Source organism: Penicillium rubens, assembly GCF_028828025.1.
Source record: "Penicillium rubens strain IBT 27055 chromosome Unknown utg000004l_segment0_segment0, whole genome shotgun sequence".
NCBI lineage: Eukaryota > Fungi > Ascomycota > Eurotiomycetes > Eurotiales > Aspergillaceae > Penicillium > Penicillium rubens.
The window spans coordinates 3,456,022-3,469,557 of record NW_026890602.1 but is presented as its reverse complement, the minus strand read 5'-3'; the positions used below and the strand labels follow the sequence as shown (position 1 = coordinate 3,469,557).

Below are 13,536 nucleotides of genomic sequence, written 5' to 3'. Positions count from 1 at the left end.
GAAGATCTTCAGCGATGAACTGTCTCTAGGAACGCAACCGTAAGAGGGATATTTATTCCACCTTGGCAGACCAGTTTGACACAGTGAAGGTAGACTTCGCTCCAGTGAATGGCTCTGTCCCGAATTGCACAGCTGGAGCACGTATAACCAATTAGTATATTTCGCGCTTTGGAACACCTGTATTTGAAATCACGTACTGATGAGGTTTTGGGTTTCAGCTGGGAATCCTTCCTTCTCAGTCAGGTAATTGAAAAAGTCCATGATGTCCCCGCTCCAAGATGTAATAGGGTTGGAAGCGACAAAGCTGTACGTCTTCTGCGAGCCATTGGCGCCATTCCAAAGCTCCCATTTGGTGCCCCCAACAGTAACTGTTGCAATCTGGGAACCAATGGGTTGAACTGCGCCGTATCGAGCCAGCCTAAGTGTTTGGTTCGGTTAGCAAGCAACAAAAAGGAGAGATAACCGCACATACCAAACCATGAGTTCATAGTCACCACTCGAAGTATCGTGGTTGATATCCGCTGCGGTGAAAAGGTCATACGCGACATCGGCGCGGATGTCGGTGTTGTCATAGTTCCACTTCACAGAACTGGGGATGCTGCTAATGTCGCTGACGGGCTGCTTCTTCAGGGCAACCAACCCAGAGTTAGGGTAGCTCTTCACATTGTCCTCACCGCCGGACCAGTTCCAAGTGGTAGACCATGAGACGCCCGAATCCGAGATGGAGTTGACAGAAGCGCACTGAGAGCCACTTCCAGAATCCTTCCCCCAAAGATTGTTGTTGACAATGTAGGCGCCACTTGAATAGGTATCGTATTGTCCACACAGTGTCTTTTCCTGAGCGAATGCAGCCGTAGCCAGCGCAATGAGCAAAGAAGTGGTCCTCATCTTGAAAAGCAAGCGAACAAGGTGCACTGTTGTGGGAATGTGTGTAAATGAATTGGGATGAAGTTTAACATCAACGCGATATCTTCAAAGTCTTTATAGCTAGTTGCAACAGTGGCCCTGACCAAGGTCAGACCCAAACTTCCTTTCTGTTTCAGTTTACAAAGTCCGATCATCAACAGAAAAACCCAGATTCGCCATAAGATCGACATTCATTACGTTGAAGGAGTCCATAATCTAGACCATAAAACACATGCACTCAAGTACGCGCCAGGAAGAAGCTCCTCTTTCGGAATCTCCGTGTCGATGGAGGTTAAGGTAATCCTTTAATGGGCCGCGCATCACCCATACAAAGTAATGGATCTACGGGTACCTTACCACTCCAGACTAGTATACAATCAACATCATATGTACTCCGTACTACCAACCAAGATCTACACATGTCGTGCATATACGGCCTAGAATTTAGCCTCTTGAACGAAGTAGTATCTCTGGGCGGCCAATTCAGCCAATTCCTCAGGCCCTGCCGCAGTGCTCCATACGGAGCGGAGTAGAATCCTTCACTGTTACGGCTGGTGTCAGGGTCTCATCCTGATTACCCCTTGTCTCACTCTTTGCCGTCTTTGGTATTATTGCTTGGAATTTATCTTCATATCTCAGGTTTTTTCCGAGTCTCAATAGCGGCCAATATCATTTCCTCTTTGTTCTCGCTATAGCCAGGACAGTACGTCTTGATGGCATGGATTGAATTGCTAGGGTAAATACTCTCCGAACAGCAATACAAGCCAACGGCTCCTTCTTTCCGGATAAAGTTACAGGAAGCTTGATTTTTTGAGCCAAGCATTTAGGCTTAGTGGTCAAGCTTCGACCTCTAATTAAAAGGAGGGGACGGATTTGGACAGTTGAACAAGCACCTACCACTACTCCGTACAAATAATGGTGGGGCATTAGCTAGAGACATAGAGCGCCCGTTGCTGAGTTCTTCGTCTACAGTAGATGAAAAGACCATCGGACGCAATTGGTATTTTCATACTGTACTAAGCAAAAGAAGCAAGCCATAGAGATTAAAGTCTCGAAATGACAGCACCGAAGGCCGAGATTACGAGGGGACCCTGCATTAGCGTGTTATTCCTTATAGCGTTTAGCCTATGACCCACTAGAACGGCCCCTACCCCCTGTCTATAGATGATACAGCCAGCGAAACAAACAACCGGGTGGAGAATAGAATTGTGCCCAACTTGAAATTTGAGATAACAGTAAGGATAATGCGGTGGGACCCAATCGGAAAGTTGTAACATTTCATTTTCTTTTTCTCTACTACAAAGAACTTCGTCTTCATGTACTCCAAGGAAATGACTTCACATGGCAAATACCTTAAAAAAAAAGTGTGCACCGGGATTGGCTGATTGTATGAATACAACATAAGGCTCACCCGGAAAAATCCCTGTTTTGACCCTTGACCTGAAACATAGGGTTATGGGTATTTTGGCTGTTATGGGTATTTGGCCGAGATTAGCCTGAATAGACTGGCGCGAAGAACATTAAGTATGAAGATCAGTGGGGAATTACTCTACGCGGCATTTGACAGTGTTTAGACTGCCGTGTGAATTGTCAAATTCGGAAGCTCATTACGGCTGAGATAGAGATCTAAGCAAATGAGTGCTGTAATTTATACGAATTTAATTGATTCAGTTTAGTCTAGGCCTTCGATATAGAGGTCAAATATCAAGCCCGTTACCTGAATTGCCAAAGTGATTCAATGCGGGACGGGAAGGTTCACCTTCAGCATGTAAATTGATAGAGATAAGCTAGGATGAAATGTAGATGTCTTTGGAAAATCTGTAGATGCGTGGAAGGAAGAAACTATCTACAGGTGAAGCTGGCTAAAGCCTTCCGTCATTGTAAAATCATGGTACCGTTGGCCATGAAGTTGGGATCCTTTAGATCAGGAGCCAGGTCTTGGATGAACACTTGACAGCGAGGATTGCCCTGTACTGCCTTCACAAAAAAGTTAAGAACCATGTTGGCCGGCAAGACGGTGTCACGTTGCTGCAATTCGAGGAGTGCTTCTTTGAAGCGACGGACAAATTCTTGTGGGTTGTTGCTCTTATGTTGAATGTTATCAAGGACTTCAAACCTTTTGAAGATCCCTTGCCATGATGACAGTCCATATTCCGCACGGAGAAGCTCAATTGCCTCGCGTGCGTTCTCAAAGTTTTGGATGCGAGAAGCCGGAATGGTGTCGAGAGTGCTGAAAATCAAATTGCAGCAGCGAGTGTTGACGAGATCCCACTTATCGAGAAGGACTTGATGCCTCTCTAGGATCTCCATTTTTTTATGCTTCTGCTCCTTGACAAGCTCTCTGACAACGGCGTCAGAGACTGGAGCATTAGGGTCACTATAGCTAGAACTAGCGGCCCTGTGCTGAGCAAGCTCACGTACAACCTCAATAGATTCATCATACAGGTCAGGAAAGATAGGTTGCTGTGCGATCCCCTGGATGATCTCAATGTAGATCTTATTATTTTCTTTCAATGCCATATACAGCCGGTGCTGCCATTGGGCAAAGTTAGATTGCCCTTTCAATTTAGGGACGACCTTAGAGATGTCAGACTCCTACTGACGATCAAAATCGTAAATGGACGGCATGGTGGCGTGCGGTATGGGTGACAGTCGAGAAAGGTGTCGAACGGTCAAAAAATGTGGGGATAACGGTCGAAGGGTATTGAACGGTCAGGGAGGGAAGATTGTGATGAACGGTATGAACCGTCAGGTATCCGAAGGGCCTTTTCGACGGTCGTAAACGATGGAGAGAAACGATGCAAATAGATGTCCTTCGATGAGATCTAGATACAGATGGATGGCGAGATCTGATTGGTTGAATCAGAAAGGCTCGGGTAGTGGGGTGGTTGAAGATTGAATACCGCGATCTTATTGGAGAGCTCTGTCTGAGGGCCCACAAATAGAGGCTTGGCGTGACGCACAACGCCGGGGAGGTAAACAGGGATTTGAAGCTTGCTGCTAGACAGAGGCTTCAAAGACAGGCTCATAACGTGGTAGAGATAAGAGACCATGAAATGCAGATGTCTCTGGGAAATCTGTAGATCCGTAGAGAAGGAAGAACTATCTACTCCGTACAGGTGAAGCTAGCTAATGCTAGCTAATGTGTGCAGGGGAAAACGAGATCACGCGATCTCCAACATAGTGACACCAAGGCATATACCGACAACCACATATAGAAACGCCGGGCACTATAGCAGACCGAGGTATATAATATCCTGCTGTGGCGGTGGCTTCTTTCAGAGGATTGCTAGGTACTAAAGTGGGCAGGATCATCACATATCTCATTTTGAAAGCTAAAGCTGGGGTTGTGCTCTTTGAGGCCATCGATCAGTAAGAAATCTTAGAGAAGGAAAGCACTCGGATATTGTCGGGTCTACTACTTTCTGCTGAGGTGGGTAGACAGATAGGTGACTCATTATGGGATAGAGCAGAATAAGACGCCGTGATAGGTCGATATGGACTATTCCTCGCTTTGGATCAAGGATATATAAGTTGAAGAAACCCAATCGGGGCTAGCTAAAGCCTGTTCTTCACTCTTACGATCTCGTTCAAAGCCTTGGTAGTAATCGAGTTGCATATTTCAAGCAAATATGTGGGAAATTGACAACACCAGAAGACACACCAGATCTGCCTACGTGCGCTTTGAGAAACCATCCCGTGTGAATGTTGTGTATTTGAAGCCTTCTGCGCTTTACTCATGGTAGCAATGTTGTCTTTTTTTCCCATAACCTCTTTAACTACGCCCTTCCGGTATATACCAAACCAGTTGATTTTTTTTTAAAAAAAAATCTATATTGCGTACAGATGGGAACAAATATAATCGAGTATTGACAGGAAATATAATGGAGCCTTGGGTTGTAGATGCTCAATTGATGCTAGATTCCACGTTTACTACTCAATGTTGGCATTTACGGTAGTTGCGTAGGGCGACAAACTATACATCGCACCTGCTTTATTTCAGTTGCACTGATGCCAACATTGCAGCGTTACATACCCGAGCCAAGATGTCTCTCTCTATAACCCAGTCTGAAAGAGCAAAACATCCATTCGCTTCGAACCCTTCCATCATGAAAAGCTGGGACTACGGGAAGCTCGCCATTGCCACAGCCTCCATTCTCGGAATCCTCACATTTGGAGCGCTGATATACTTACTGATGTGGTACGTTCGACGAAGCCTCCGCGCCCGGCGGCTTCGTCGTCAGGAGGATCAGCAAAATGACCAATTCAACCAGTCCAACGTGTCCCTAGCCGAAGACACAAGCCGGACGCTAGACGACTTCCTCATGAAGGATATCCAGCCCGAGCGGAATTCAATCAGTTTCAGCAGAAGCGGATCTCCATCCATCACCATCGTCATTGACGACGCAGATGATGCCGATCGCGACAAGTCTCCGCCTCAGCCTTATCCCACGGAACATTACACTGCAGCTTCTTCATCTGCAAATACGTACACTTCGACACCATTCTCGTCCCAAGAATCGGATCCTGATGACCCGCGATCAGATCAGACGGAGTGGAGCAGTTCGGGACAGCGTTCTTCAAGCACGACGCCAAGGGCATCCACCTCATCGTCCGTCGTCCCAACATCACCGCGATCATCCCAAAATTGGACTACGACCTCTGCTAGCACGCCGATGGACCAGACTCAGACGAGCAGCTCGGGACAGCGCTCGTCAAGCTCGACACCGAGAGCATCCATATCATCCGTCGTCCCAACAGTTGGATCCTCCCAGGATTGGGCTACGACTTCAGCCCCGACTGAGACGGTTTCTCTTCTTAGTCGATCTTCGAAACATCCGCGTAGCCCTCAAAGTCCCACTAGCCCAGCTGCCTCACCCGGATCACAGCTATATACACGTCGGTCAAATGCTTCTGTCTCCAGTGCAGGTATCTTGCAGTCTGCATCCCGCATGTTCAACGAGGCGGAGGCTTCTCGTATGGCTTACTCGAGAAATATCGACTCCGTTGGATCAAGGACTCCAACTTCTCCTGTTTCACCTGTGTTGGTAGACGTTTCAGCTGAAAGCGATCGACCCCAATGGACCCCTGTTCCCCCGACTCCCTTCCCTCCCAGTCAGCTATGAACGTCGATGGCATACGGTGTGTTCTTTGTTTGGCCTTGTTCTTTTGGAAGTTGGTTCAAAGTCGATCAGGAAGGACTGGGAATTGGGTCAGGTTCCATCCGTGAATAGGACTATTCGACGACCATTGTCTTTGCTTTCCTCGCCGTTAATGTCTCTGGAAGTTAATGTTCTCGGAAGGAATTTCTTGTGACGCCTCTTATCCATTATGTATAGTGTCCAAGTCTTTCCAATGCATATTCCTTTATTCATATAGCTTCAACTTATATAGTCCACGATTATAGAGTGGTGTCAAAAGCGGTCTAATATCAGTCACAGCTATAGACCTTCGCACCTGAGGCATCCAATGACAAATATGGAAGGAGCCCTACAAGAGCGCTGCCCTGCTCGCTTCATTTTGTTTTTTCCCATCGTCCAACCCTTACATCCTCGTCTCCACATTAGAAACTATATTTGATGGTATGTTGCCTCCCTGACACAAAGAACACCATCTGAATTTATACCCAGGTACGAGGTCATTATTTGATACATCTACCAAATCACGATGGCTATTCACCAAGTGAACCCCGCGCATTACCTCGCAGGTTACATGGTCCCTCGTTTGTACAAGGAGCTCAGAGTCGGCAGTGGCCGTGTTATCCCCACGGAGTTCACTCCTCCGAGTCCAGAAGACACACCGCAGTCATTATTCCCACACTGCCCTAAAGTCACAGCAACGGACCGAGTCCACCGATTCATCCGTCTAAATCACGACAACCGATCCGTCGAGGACGAGTTCCTCATCTATACAGACGGCACATGCATGGACAACGGCAGACCACACGCCAGGGCGGGTTGTTCCTTCGTTTACAACGAGTCTACATCTGGCTTCGCACGCTTTCCTCTGGAGTACAAGGGGCCCACTGGCCAACAGCACCCAATGACAATCGACCGCGCGCAAGTCCGTGCCGTTGTTGCCGCCCTGCGGTATCGAGACTGGGCTGCGGATGGCTTCAGTCGTCTGATCATTGCAACGGACTCGGACTACGTGGTCGACGGTATCACAAGAGACGCGCATGAATGGACCCAGTTCAATTGGACCACACGCGCTGGTGAACCAATCAGGAACCGGGATCTTTGGGAATGTCTTCTCGGGGAGGTGGAAATGTGGGCGGAGAGAGGGATGAGCATTCAGTTCTGGCGGGTCCCTAGAGAGTTGAACATGAAGGCGGATCGTCATGCCAAAGAGGCTGCGTTTATGGAAAGACATCGTGAGTTTACCGATCTGGCTGGTATCAGCAATGTTTCGATCTAGAAGAAGACGATTCACTGCTGTACTCGGACTCATGACATGCCCAAGGAAAGGAGAAAGAATCAACTGGGACACGAACGATGAAGGTTCTGTCCCCATCAGAAAGCGAAACGAAACCAACGCGATAAATGCATGAACCCAGTCTCTTGGGTATTAGTTCTATATATCTTAATCGATCATCAATACTTCAGGTCAAATGACGAGCTTATACAGCCTTGGTATGTCTGTTGGAGTAGTCTATTTGGTGGGGTTCTTGGTAGTCCTTTTGGTAATCTGTTTTAGTTGTCTTATAGCCCATTGAAAGGCTGATTGATAATGTCAATTGCATCCATGGATATCTCCACGCTGTATTTCCAAGCTTGGCTTATATACTATGCACACGTCTCTCGCCTATCTACTTGGGTGGCTGTGTGGCGTAGCTCATAGAAACGAATACACAACTTCCAGGATAACAAGAAAATCAATGATACAAGAAAATCAATGATCATTACATTTCATTGGATTGTCTCTGAGCTACAAGAAAATTCAAAAAAGGGAAAGTCCCACCTCCACGCGCCTCGCTATTCCAGTCTGGAGACGCTTCAGACATAACACCGACAAAGATTAAAAACAAATACAGAAGCAAAGTCCTCGAACACATGTCCGCCATGAGATGTACAGGTAGGAAATGAGAGCCGACACAAAAGAAAACATACAAGTCCTTGAGATCTATCCGGATATAATCATCTTCATCTTCATGCATTCATATCGCGCACACTGCGCAGGCACCGTTCAAGGCGTTTGCCGCGCTCCTTTTCGCGGACAAGGGTATCCTTGACAAATGTTCGGATGGCCTCGCGGCCGACCTTTTCCCGCCACGAGGTCCAGCCAGCGAGTTCGCCAACCACAACATCCTTGTTCCATGAGACCTCCTTTGCTAGCCGAGTAGACTCGGCTTCGCCATCGCGAATCTTTTGTTCGAGGTCTCGGACGGACTTTTGGCGGGACTCCTCGAAGCCTGGCAGGTTTAGATTGAATTTGCGGGGGAGGGAGGAGGAGAGTAGCGAGGAGCGAGAGCGGGAGATATGGCGGTTTGTTGAAGAAAGGGAGGACATAAGGGCCAGCGGACGGGATAAAGAGATGAGGATTGCGGCCGTTGTGTTGTCAATAGAAGAAAGAGCTGCCAAGTACTGGAGGAGAGGGGAGGAATCCGACCTAGAGGTCGATAGGTAGGTGGCGTATCGAGCGAAGGCTTCAATATGTGAGACTGGGAGTGCATTGGTGGGCGCTCGGAGTGTAGCAAGGATAGATGAACATATCATCACCGCATCAGCGAGATCGGATGTTCCATTCTGTAGCGCATATCCCCGACGAATCAGGGACCGCGTGTTGACGTGTACACCGCGCACCATGTCCTGGGCGTGGGTGATAAACTGCTCTGTGTCGCGCATGCCCTCCAGTGAGACTGGCGCATATTCATCCGCGATTGTCTCTGTGAGCACGGCAGCCTTGCTATACGATCTGTCTGCAACCATCTCAGGCTGAAGTTCCGGAACGAGGAAGAACTCCCACAGCATTTCGTGAGTTGAAAAGGTTGGGTGGGCGAGAAGGGTCTTCAGGAACCGGTCTAGTCTTTCTTGGAGATCATGGAGCACGGACCGCGATGGCTTCGAGTGGATCTGGAATGGATTCCGGAAATCCGAGAGAGACGGCATGTAAGATGCTGGATGTTCCACTGCAAGCCATTTGGCCAGATTCTCAAAGTCGGAGAAATTCCGGCGACAAGTCGTAACGGTGTATGTTGTCGATCCGGGCCGCGACGATGTCACAGATTCAGTTGGGGGAAATGGCGCGCCGGATTTGAGAATGAAGCGCACGGTTGCATCCTCGACAAAGTACGACCGCACAACTGTTGTGACACGACCCGAGGGATCTCCACAGGCCGATGGAGGATGGGACAACAAGATCAAATCGTCAATGCGATTTCGCACCTCATCATCCTTGGCCAATTCCACAGCTGTCAAACCACGGGCTTCTTTGACATGGACGTCCACTCTTGGGTCTAGGAAGAGAATGCGAACTTGGTCAACTCGCCCGTACTTGCTGGCCATCATTAATGGCGTAAATCTCTTGTCATTAGTCGCATTGGGATCGCAATCGCTGTCCTGCAATATGCGCCGAGTGATCTCAGGGTCACCAACAATATGAAGCAGTGTATTCCCCTTCGTGTCGACATGGTCGTCAAGCTGAAGTGGTTTGTTGACACCTTGTGTCCGTTGTGCTGCAGTCAAAGCGGCTTGAACCATTGATTTGTATTCCGGATGATCATACGACCGACAGAGTGCAAAGAGAGGTGTTTGTCCATGCTTGTCTCGTTGTCGCCATGGGATGATGCTACCAAGTCTCCCTAGGAGCGAGGGTGTGCTGAAAAGATAATGGGCAACAGTGCGACCGTGGACGTCGGATTTTGTCAAGTAGGACGCAACCACGCTGGTATCTGTCTTCGCAAATAGGAAGTCCAGGAGAATCTTGACTATCTCAATGTGTGCCAGCTGCACCGCAGCGTTTAACAGCGTGGTCCCATCGGCGTTGGTGTCTTGGATGATTTCTTCAAAGGGGTAGTATTCTTCTAGAGTCAACAGATATTTCAAAGCCTCGGGCTGACGGGCCTCTACTGCCATCATCGGTATGGAATGACCAGCAGGGTCTTGGGTTTTTGTCAAGGTCTCTATCGAATTGTCACCCTCAATGCCACTGGCCATAGATCCGAGGGTTGCAGTCCTGGAGATGAATGAAACGGCCGATGATTCTGATAGGCTGCGAACGTCCATTGAGACCTTCTTGATTGGACGGTGCGGGTGAGATTCTTGGATAACCGAAAGATCATCCCAGGTTTGGAATGGGAACACATGGGATAGCGGCGGTGCATCGACAGCAGCTTCATCCAGGTATGAGTCGCCATTCGTATGACTCGTGTAAGAGTGCCCGAGAGGGAGATCATCTAGCTCATCAGATTCATCCGTCTGGAACAGTACAGACTTTCGCTCCGGTTCCGGTGGAGTCGTGTCGTCTATTGATTCATGATCGTCGTTTGGTTCGAGTATGGACTTCATATCCGGTATTCTGCCAGCCTTTGTTGCTTGCCACAAACGTCTGTTCCGAACGCTGGCACGCCGTAATCCGGCGGAATCGGTCACGAGATACATCAAAACAGCTTCAAATGTACTCAAGGCATATCCCATCTCGCCATTATCCACGTCATCGATGTAAATAAAGTGCTGCATGTACAACAATCGAGCTTGGAGATGTCGTATTTGAGAACGAATGACAACAACAAGCAACAACGACACCAAGACATCGGCGTTGATCGTGACAGAGGGGGTCCCCTTCTCAGATGCCAAGCCGCCCATCTGATCATAGCTTCCAGGGAAGGAGATAACCTTCACTGTTTCAAGGAGAGTATTCAGCATATCATGGGGACAACGAGCGTCATTGATTTTTCGAAATTCTTCCACGGCTCGCCCAAGCCGGCGGGTGAGTTCTCGTTTCCCTTCACGTCCACCTTCAACAGAGATTCCGACCTGCGACACATCAATGCTCTCCATCTGGCGAATGCGGGAATCCAGCTCTGTGTCCTCTGGTTGGCGGAATGAACAAAGACGGGGGAAAAGTAGTGGCTCGTGAACTTGCTCGGCGACATAACGTTCTATTAGTCGCTCTACTAGAGGACCGGTGAGATCAGTAGTCGCGCCAAGCAACGATAATTGTTGCTTGTCAACGAGGCGGAAAAGATCAATGGCAGCAGTCACCGCGGTTTCTAAGCTTCGACGCATGAGATCTTCGTCGTCCTCGAAATATTCCTCGGAGTTGAACGGCAATCGTCCTCTGCTGCGCGACGACCAGCTGCGAATGGAAGAGCTTTCGTCTGTCCAAGACTCGGCGCGGGACAACTTGTGGGCGGATTCACTGCCGGATGCAGATGGCGATCGTGAAGGAGGAGGTGGCAATGGTTTACCAAGTTCTTTCCCAAACTCTTTGAATAATCGTTCCAGGCCCGGATGCATCTGTCTGGCAATCATCGGATAATTGGCTAGCAGCTCCCCGAAAGTTTTGATCTCTTGTTTTGGTGGCGTCCCAATTGAATCTCCGTTTCCATATTTCTTGTCTGGCGTAGTTTGCCCGACGACGCTGGTATCGGTTCCAGGCACTGCGGCTGGTAAGATCTTCGCAGGGTCATACGTTCCGATCAACGGGCGAGAGACGTAGTAAATCAGCCATGGGCGCGATTCATTGGACGGGCTGTAGTACAGCACGTCAGAGAGCAGTTGAGCTTGTGTGAGTGATTTGAATCCTGATGGAAATACCAGTGTTAGTTAACATAGTTGGGCGAGCGCATTTACCAGCAAGTGATCTCACCTTTGTTGCTGTACACTGAGTTGTCCTTGATGATCACCGTCCTCCCATTGAATGTGGTAACCTGCTTCGCTTTTCCTCGATTTTCTCGCACATTATTCTCCTCTTTGGAATTCGCAGAGCCAGTATGGATTGGGATGCGAAGCACATGGCTCCCTAGGAACTCTTCCGACGCGCAAAGATCGGAGTATAGCAGGTTGGTCTCCCGGTCGCGTGAACCGATGAGAGACTCTGTCGTTGGAACTAGCAGGACCTGAGGCGCACACGCGACATCAATTAGCCACTCCGGTTGATCCGACAACATGTTCACGGCCTCCACCTACATGATTCTCGATCGGTATACACTGGCCCGGGACGGTGCTTCGAAAGAAGGCACGGAGGAAAGGGTTTAGAGGGTGCATCCAAACGGTTTTGGACGGCCCAGTCGAAAGACTCCAGCAATCATCAAGCCGTCCGTATCAAAGCTCCGCAGCAGGGGATATGTGCGCTGTAAGAGTTCGCGGGGAAGGGCTCGCACCCAACAGGCAGCAACGCAATATGAAGTCAGAGTGGGTTGTTGGATTTAGTGGATAGAGCTGCAAATAAACTTGAACAAAAGCACAATGCTAGATCGCAGAAAACAAGAAGCCACAAAGATAAGAGTTGTAGCAGAAGCACATGTTGTCGCGGGTGAATCCAGAACGTGATCGACAAGCTGATGGGCGCTATACCGCATTGGGTAATTCTTCCAATACACTCCGACCTGGGCTCTTAGACATGAAGATTCCCTGATATCCTAAAAATAGCTTATCATGGTAAGAAACCATGCATCGGGCCTAGTGTCCATTTACAGAGGCATTGCAGGTGAAGGTGTAATCCTGTCATGATATTTCTAATATACAGAGAATAGATGGCGACAGGTATGCCATTAGATAAAAACACAAAAAGGACAGCCGAGGTCTCTCCGCACAATGCAATACAGTACAGCTGTCTGCACACAAGCTGCCAATCCAAAACAAAAACATGGTTCCTCCCCTAGAGGGAACTCAACCCAGTCTACGCACGTGTCTGCTGCGAGTACCACCAAACTTGAGTCGAGTGGAGTCGGTCACTCGCGCAACAAGCCCCCGGAGGTGTCGTCCTTCGTGGCCCAGCAAGACCTTTGTGAACGCATCGCGACCCTTTCCAAACCCACGGTACACGACCTCCAACCGCTCGATCTCCATCAGGAAGCCCTTTTCCTGAATCTGGTTCATGACATGAGCGGACAGTTGGTATGCCGGGTCAAAGCCGGAGCGACCAGCTTTACGGAAACCTATCTGACCACATCCGATGGACAAAAGGGGGCTGCCGTTTGGTCGCGTCAAGGTGAGGATTGTGTTGTGCTTGTGGCAGTAGACGTGCAGGTGGTGGGGAGGAGCTCGGTCGGCGTAAGGATTCTTGATCATGTCGGCTTCGAGGCTTTCAGCCATCCTGGAGTAGTCAGAGCTACCGCGCGAGGAAGGTGCGCCTGATCTTTTGCCCTGCATCATTTGTGTGATTGCAGAAAGCGGCGATGAGGAACTGGAAGGTGACTCGGGTTCTCGATTTAGCATCTGTTTCTCAATGTCGCTTCCATCATTGCGCTTGAAGCAGGTCCTTTGGTGGGAGAATGGACGTGTGATGCTCAAGGAGGAGATTCGAGGCTGAGATTGGCGGGATACCGAAGGCAATGCCTTGGTCAACTTGCTCATCGAGAAGGAGCTCATTGTGGTGACAGGAATTTGCAGCGACGAAGGACGGATATCAAACGATGAGACCAGCACTCGATTATAAACAGCTGATCAATTGAACACAAATCGCCAA

At 49.0% G+C, this 13,536-nt stretch overlaps 4 protein-coding genes across 4 annotated transcripts; 2 read left to right on the top strand and 2 right to left on the bottom strand.

Moving 5' to 3' along the window:
* Nucleotides 1–52: 52 nt before the first annotated feature.
* On the bottom strand, nucleotides 53–888 carry N7525_011268 (glycoside hydrolase family 12 protein; the record flags this gene model as incomplete). The annotated part of the gene is made up of 3 exons (XM_002560896.1): nucleotides 53–132; nucleotides 198–418; nucleotides 473–888. The coding sequence occupies 3 exons, from the start codon at nucleotides 886–888 to the stop codon at nucleotides 53–55; spliced, it is 717 nt and encodes a 238-aa protein (XP_002560942.1).
* A 4,127-nt stretch (nucleotides 889–5,015) lies between these two features.
* N7525_011267 (uncharacterized protein) lies at nucleotides 5,016–6,032 on the top strand (the record flags this gene model as incomplete). The annotated part of the gene is made up of 1 exon (XM_002560895.2): nucleotides 5,016–6,032. One exon carries the CDS (start codon nucleotides 5,016–5,018, stop codon nucleotides 6,030–6,032), a length of 1,017 nt encoding a protein of 338 aa, XP_002560941.2.
* A 541-nt stretch (nucleotides 6,033–6,573) lies between these two features.
* On the top strand, nucleotides 6,574–7,323 carry N7525_011266 (uncharacterized protein; the record flags this gene model as incomplete). Its single annotated transcript, XM_002560894.1, has 1 exon — nucleotides 6,574–7,323. One exon carries the CDS (start codon nucleotides 6,574–6,576, stop codon nucleotides 7,321–7,323), a length of 750 nt encoding a protein of 249 aa, XP_002560940.1.
* A 731-nt stretch (nucleotides 7,324–8,054) lies between these two features.
* On the bottom strand, nucleotides 8,055–13,439 carry N7525_011265 (putative VPS9 domain protein; the record flags this gene model as incomplete). The annotated part of the gene is made up of 3 exons (XM_061215417.1): nucleotides 8,055–11,650; nucleotides 11,716–12,031; nucleotides 12,756–13,439. The coding sequence occupies 3 exons, from the start codon at nucleotides 13,437–13,439 to the stop codon at nucleotides 8,055–8,057; spliced, it is 4,596 nt and encodes a 1,531-aa protein (XP_061067929.1).
* Between the last annotated feature and the right edge of the window lie 97 nt (nucleotides 13,440–13,536).